The sequence below is a fragment of the Carcharodon carcharias genome, chromosome 13, assembly GCF_017639515.1.
Source record: "Carcharodon carcharias isolate sCarCar2 chromosome 13, sCarCar2.pri, whole genome shotgun sequence".
Lineage (NCBI taxonomy): Eukaryota > Metazoa > Chordata > Chondrichthyes > Lamniformes > Lamnidae > Carcharodon > Carcharodon carcharias.
Window position 1 is genome coordinate 3,280,932 of NC_054479.1, and position 6,634 is coordinate 3,287,565.

Sequence of the window (6,634 nt, forward strand, 5' to 3'; positions counted from 1 at the left end):
GTTACCGTGTCCCTCTGATTACTGTGCTTCCTCCACAGGAAACACTTTCTCCTAATTTACTCCATCACAATCCCATAGGATGTCCCAAATTCTTACCAGTGGCAAAATATTTTTCAATTGTTTCTTAATCAAATGAATTATTTTTGATAAAGCACAATCCTTCATTCATCCTGACTTTCCAGTTTAAATTTCTTGGAGTTACTCTTTATGACATCTCTTATTTTAACACAACTCAGCTAACATTGAGTTATAATGAAGGAACAGCACACCAAATGTCATCTGTCATCATTTTGTGGCTTTAGCCACTGTCAATGCTGCATTAAAACAAAATATGCTGGAAAAACTCAGCAGGTCTAACAGCATTTGTGGCGAGAGAAACAGAGCTAATGTTTCGAGTCCATATGACTCTTCTTCAGAGCTAAAGAGAAATAGAAAAGTGCTGGAATTTATACTGGTTGGGGGGGTGGGTGTTGGTGGAGCAGGTAAAGCAGGATAGAAGGTCAGAGATAGGTGGGGGCTATGGAGAGATTGACAAAGATGTCATTGGCACAAGACAAAGGGAGTGTTAATAGTAATGGTGAAGACTCAGAAAGGTGCTGATAGTGGCATAAAGGTAATAACAGAATGTGTTAGTACATATGTAACATGTATACACAACATCTTTGTCAATCTCTCCATAGCCCCCACCTATCGCTGGCCTTCTACCCCGCTTTACCTGCTCCACCCACATAAACAGTATAAATTCCAGCATTTTTCTATTTCTCTTTAGCTCTGAAGAAGAGTCATCCAGACTCGAAACGTTAACTCTGTTTCTCTCTCCACAGATGCTGTCTGACCTGCTGAGTTTCTCCATTGTTTTTGTTTTTATTTCATATTTCTAGCATCCACAGTATTTTGCTTTTATGTCAATGCTGCAATGACCTGTATCATCGGCTTCTAACGCTGGCACAGAGATAGCAGATTTACTTCATTTTCACCGCTCAACTGAATTTGTTTTAACTCATTCTCAGGAGGTAAGGATTCCTGACAAGGCTGGCATTCATTACCCTGAGGGGTGTGAAGAGTCAACCATGCAGTGTTGGACTGGAGTCACATGTAAGTCAAACTGTTAAAGACTTTAGTTAAGGGCATTAGGATTTTTTATGACAAGCTGTGTATTTTGTTTGGTATCAGTCTACACATTTGCTAAGTTAACAAATACAGTTATACAAAGAGTTATGGTAGGATTTGAACCTTCAATGTCCAGATTGCTAGTCCGGTAACATAACCACTAAGCTGCCATACCCATTAACCTAAATTCCATATTCAGTTCAACATTGAAACCAATCTACAACTCATTTAAAGACCTAACAGAGTCAGTGATATGGGAAAAGGACAAATACTTTGCTCAGTTGAAGAGCTAGCACCAATACAGGCAGGATGGACCGAATGGCCTCTCTCAATGCTGTAAATTCTGATTTTTTTTTTTGCACACCAAGTGGAACCCCCAATTAATTTCCCATAATGGATCTCACCATCTTCACCCCTGCCCCCCAACTCCTCCACCGACATTGTGAGGTGGTTAATGGGGATTACTGACCAATCCTGAGTCCTACAGTCGTAGCGATACCCTGGTGATAGAACCGAGTGGACTGGGAGTATGGAGGGAGTGTGAGTAATGATTGGATTAGTGCACTGATCCTGCATCCCATACTCATGGGGAGCTGTTGGGATGTGGGACTAACCCCTCAATCTGACTGCTGTTAGCAAACTATTAAATGGGTCCCACAAATACAACAGCAAAATACAGCAGATGCTGGAAATGTGAAAATGCTGGAAATATTCAGCAGGTCAGGCAGCACATGTGGAGAGAGAAATAAGAGGTAATGTTTAACGATGACCTTTCCGTATCCTGATGAAGGGTTATTGATCTGAAACCCTCTCCCACCGATGGATTTGAGGCTGTTGGGTGCGGGGGAGGGTGGGAAGGTTAAATCCAGCACGACGCCAGCCCACTACCTATGCACCCAGCTGCCAATGGGGCAACTGAGACCCTTAAATAGGCAATTAATGCCCACTTAACGGCCTTATCCCCCCCCTCTGCTGGCATTTAACTGGTGGCAGGGGAGGCCCATGCCAAATGGTCCACCCGGCAGTTGACAGGCAGGTGGGTAGGGAGTCCCCAACAGGCCCCTGTGCCCATTGGAGGCTCCCACAAGGTTTCACCACCCACCCCGCATTGCCCCCCTCCACCATGACCTCCCAAACCCCAGACCCCCCACAACCACCCTCCCACCACCCCCTTCACTCCCCTCCGCAGGATCATAACACTCACCAATCCCAGGAACTCCTCCTAGCCTGAAGAGGTGGGATAAGCTGCCGGCCTCTGATTGGCTGGCAGCTCTCGGAGCAGGACTTCCTGTCTCTGAGGGGGTGGGAATCCCGCCTCCAGTCTATTAACGGCCAATGAAATTGCTGCAAGATGCCCTTTGCCCCACCACCCCCCCCACCCCCACACCGGGCATCCAACACACTGTACAATTCAGCCCATTAACTCTTGTTTCACACTCAGCAGATGCTGCCTGACCTGCTGAGTATTTCTATCATTTTCTCTCTTTATTGCTGATAAAGGTCGATAACTTGGAGGGGGAATGCTGTGAGTTCCATTTTTTTGGCAGTTCCATCCACACCCCAGCTTTTCCTGATATCAAAGCAACATTAACATTAAATAGTCACAACTGGTCATTCTTGGTTATTAGGATTTCAAATATTTGCTGCTTTTGGCATTTTATCTAATTAACATGCACAGCAACGCCATCACCTCCAAGTCACATGTCACCCTGACTTGGACACATCAACAACAACTGCTTGCATTTATGCAGCGCCTTTAATGTTGTAAACATCCCAATATTGTTGGTTAGGAGAAGGAGTAATTTGAATATTGGTAACGAGCCCGTTACGGATGGACGGTTTGGAGTTCTAACATTTGCACTGAATTGATTTTCTAAGTAATTGGAGCTGATGGGAACAGGCCACGTTTGGAATGTGGAAATGTCAACTTGCACTGCTCTGGGATGAACACTTAACAAACGAGCACAAAATCTGTGCTGACGCTCGCAGTCCAGCCCAGGGTGCTGTCCTTCTGCTGGAATGCTAAACCAAGACCCTGGCTGTGCTCTCAGGTGGCTCTGGGGAACCACATGGCCACAGATTCAAGGAGGAGTATGGACTTCTCTCCAGTATCCTGGCCAATATTTACCCCTCAACCAACCTCAAAGAAAATCTGGCCACCATCTTGCTAGTGTTTATGGAATCTTGCTGTGTACAAATTGGCTGCTGCTTTCCTACATTACTGCAGTGACTACACTTCAATTCAGTACTTGGCTGTAAAGCCCTTTGGGATGTCATGAGGTTGTGAAAGGCACTATATAAATGCAAGTCTTTCCTTGTCCCCCCCACCCACCCACCCATCAATTCCTGCCTGTATTAAAATGCCAGCGAGAGGAATGTGATCGGTGAGAGTTGAATGTTTGTATAAAATCCTGGATGGACAAAGGAGTTATAATGCTCCTTTGTTGCTCATATTAGTTATTGCTGTCTTGCCATTGGCCAACAGCAGGAGTGCTCAGGACAACAACAGTGTAAGGAATGGTGAACGGCACTCAGTGTAGTGGTGGCTGACTGAATCAGATGTACTCCTGGTTTTCAGGTGTCGGCACAACAAACCTTCATAAAAGCCATCTTCGTCCATGTCTCCGTAAACATACAGATATTTCCCAGCTTTGAGAGGAAGTTCTGCTTCGGGGTTCTCATTGGGTCCCTCATAGGGGTTGTAACTAGATTTGAAAGAGAGAGACACAATGGGAGTTATTTTGGGAGAAGCCCTGTGCTCTGGTGTAAAATCTGAAGCTCCATTCACTGCTCTGCAAGTGGCAAATACAGGAATTGTTTGCCAAGAAAAGCCCGAGGTCCATGGAATTTACCTCCTCAATTCCTGGTCGTCACATGATAGAATGATAAAGGAGTTATTGACTAATCACAGCCTTTAATCTCGACCGATGACAACAACAGAACAAGACATGTGAAGAGACTGGAATTGAATCAGGAGCTGACTCAGACTAGGCAATTCCTGGAACTGAGCAAGACTCAAACCAACGACAGGCTGGGTTTAATCTGAAGAGACACATTTACAAGAAGACATGGGTAATTTTATGGGTGAGTTTTATCGTTTCTCTCGTCAATTACATTTTATGCGTCTGTTACGAGAAAAACCTTGGGCTGAGTTTTTGTCTGGGTGCAGAGACACGTTTCGACAGGCGAATGGTCACACTTGGTTTACTTCTCAGAGGAAGTACAATTTTCCTCCACATTCCCGATCCCACACCACCTTTCTCCAGTCTTGTTGTGGACCTGGAAGGCCAGGAGTGCAAAATGCACAAACGGCCCCAGTGATTTGGATCCCATTTAAAATGGGGGACGAAAACTGGATTTCCTGCTGCAAACCATTTCTGTCTGGTGGCCTGGCAGGGCGGGGGGTGGGGGGAGGAGGTGGGGGGGTTTTGGGAGGCTCATTCAGAACATGTCACGTTTGAGAGTTTGTGAAGAAAATGGATAGGCTGCTGTGGAGTCTGGAACATTCTGAAAGGTAAGTGTTTTCACACCTCCAAACATCACTATTGGGTGCTGTATTGTAATGTAGATGTGTTTCTAATGCAGTGATTCATCACTGAAAGGTGAGTTGTCTCTTACATTGACCAGCCTGTGTATTTGTTGACATGCATTACAGTACTTTTTCAATGGAGAGAGTACCATAATGGTGAAAAATGTTACAAATTGTTCCAACAACCTGTGCTGGCATATTTTCTACTGCAATTTAAATGGCACTGGCTGATTTAAAAAAACAAAAAACTGGTTTTGACATGAAAAAAATCTAACCACCTGTTCCTTTACATTGATTGACAACCACTTTGCTTTGAAAATGAAATGTGCACCTTCTGTTCTTCCCTTTCCAGAGAGCAGTCTATTGTTTGGGCAGTTGTGGCCACATTCAATGCTTGGGTGAGTTTCGAATGCTGATGGGGTTCAGTATAGTAGACGTTTCATTCATCTGAGAATGAATGTCAGTTTCAACAAGTTGTGCTAACAGGTCGTGCCTTTGGTGTGGGGTGGAATCTTGTGGAGGTAGTGGGAGTCTCGGCTGCTGGTTCGAGAGCCAGTGTTAGCCCCGAATCTCCTCTTTTCACCACGTCTTGTGCCACTCAGACAGTTGGCCTGCCCGCGGTGACCCTTCCCCCCCACAGGGGCAGGAGTCCCGCCTGTCGAGAGCTGCCAGCCAATCAGAGGCCCGCAGCTCAATTGATTGGCGAGGCCACTGGAAAGCGGTGGCTGCTGGTGTTTCTACATCTACCCAAAGACCATCACTGGACGCCAAGCCAGATTGATGGCGGGGGGTGTGGCGGGGGGGTAAGGGGTCAGCAGCAAAGTGCATCACCCTCTCTAACCAGTACTCAGTTCTGAATGCTGGGGAGAGTGATTGTTCATCTGGGAGTGCAGCCAGAGCCAAGTCCCCCACGGCACAACGGGTGACTCAGCTAGCACAGGAAGGACTGGATCCACGAAAATGACAGGGGATTGGAGAGTAAGAGGAGCAGACGGGCGATTTTGTGGCCGCAGACATGAATCTGAGATGGTACGTTGTCTCCCTGATGCCAGGGTCAGGATGTCACTGAGGGGCTACAGGACATTCTGGAAGGGCAGAGTAAGCAGCCACAGGTCACTGTCTGTACTGCTACCGATGACATAGGGATGTAAAACTTAGACATGGGCAGAAAACAAGGATGAGGTCCTGTGGGCAGAATTTAAGGAGTTGGGAAAGATATTAAAAACCTTAACAGGACTGGGACAAGTGTCCTCGTGGGGAGGGTTTAAACTAGCTTGACAGGGGGATGGGAACCTGAGGGGACATTCAGAGTGCAGAGGAGAAAAACTGGCAGAGGGAAGGAGTGAAGTATCAATTGATAATGAGGATATGGCAGAGAGTTGTAGCAAGGTAGAGGGAGTTTGATAGAATTGGAGGAGGCGACTGTAAATCATTAGATGGGGTCAGAATAAGCGGGAAAGTGAAGATGCCTACATCAGGGTTAATGGGCATCTGTGTGATGCAGGGAGCGTCATTAATAAGATGGTGAACTGCAGGCACAGGTTGACAAATGCAAGTATGATATTATTGCTATAACAGAGTCCTGGCTCAAAGAAGGGCAGTTCTGGGCGTTAAATATTCCCGGGTACAAGGTGTGTAGGAGAGATAGGAAAGGAAGATAAGGAAGGGGAGTGGCAGCATTGGTTAAAGGTGGCATTACAGTACTGGAGAGAGAGGATGTTCCAGAGGGGGCAAGGATAGAATCTCTCTGGCTAGATGTAAGGAATGAAAAAGTTTGATTGGTGTAGAATATAGAAGGGATGTGGAGAAACAAATTTGCTAAGAAATTACAGAGAGGTGCAAGAGTTATAGAGGAATCATCATGGGGGACTTCAATTATCCAAATATAGACTGGGATAGGAATAGTGCAAAGGGACAAGAGGGGCGAGAGTTCCTGAAATGTATTCAGGATAATTTTCTACAGCAGTAGGTTTCCAGTCCAATGAGAGAACAGGC

At 45.9% G+C, this 6,634-nt stretch overlaps 1 protein-coding gene across 1 annotated transcript in view; it reads right to left on the reverse strand.

Moving 5' to 3' along the window:
* Positions 1-4,443, reverse strand: part of LOC121285653 (RIMS-binding protein 2-like) — a 109,565-nt gene extending 105,122 nt beyond the window's left edge. The window contains exons 1-2 of the mRNA XM_041202310.1: positions 4,319-4,443; positions 3,706-3,815 (exon numbers count right to left, since the gene is read on the reverse strand). Coding sequence (XP_041058244.1) covers positions 3,706-3,815; positions 4,319-4,443 — 235 coding nt within the window. The remainder of the gene's footprint in view (positions 1-3,705; positions 3,816-4,318) is intronic.
* Positions 4,444-6,634: the final 2,191 nt, after the last annotated feature.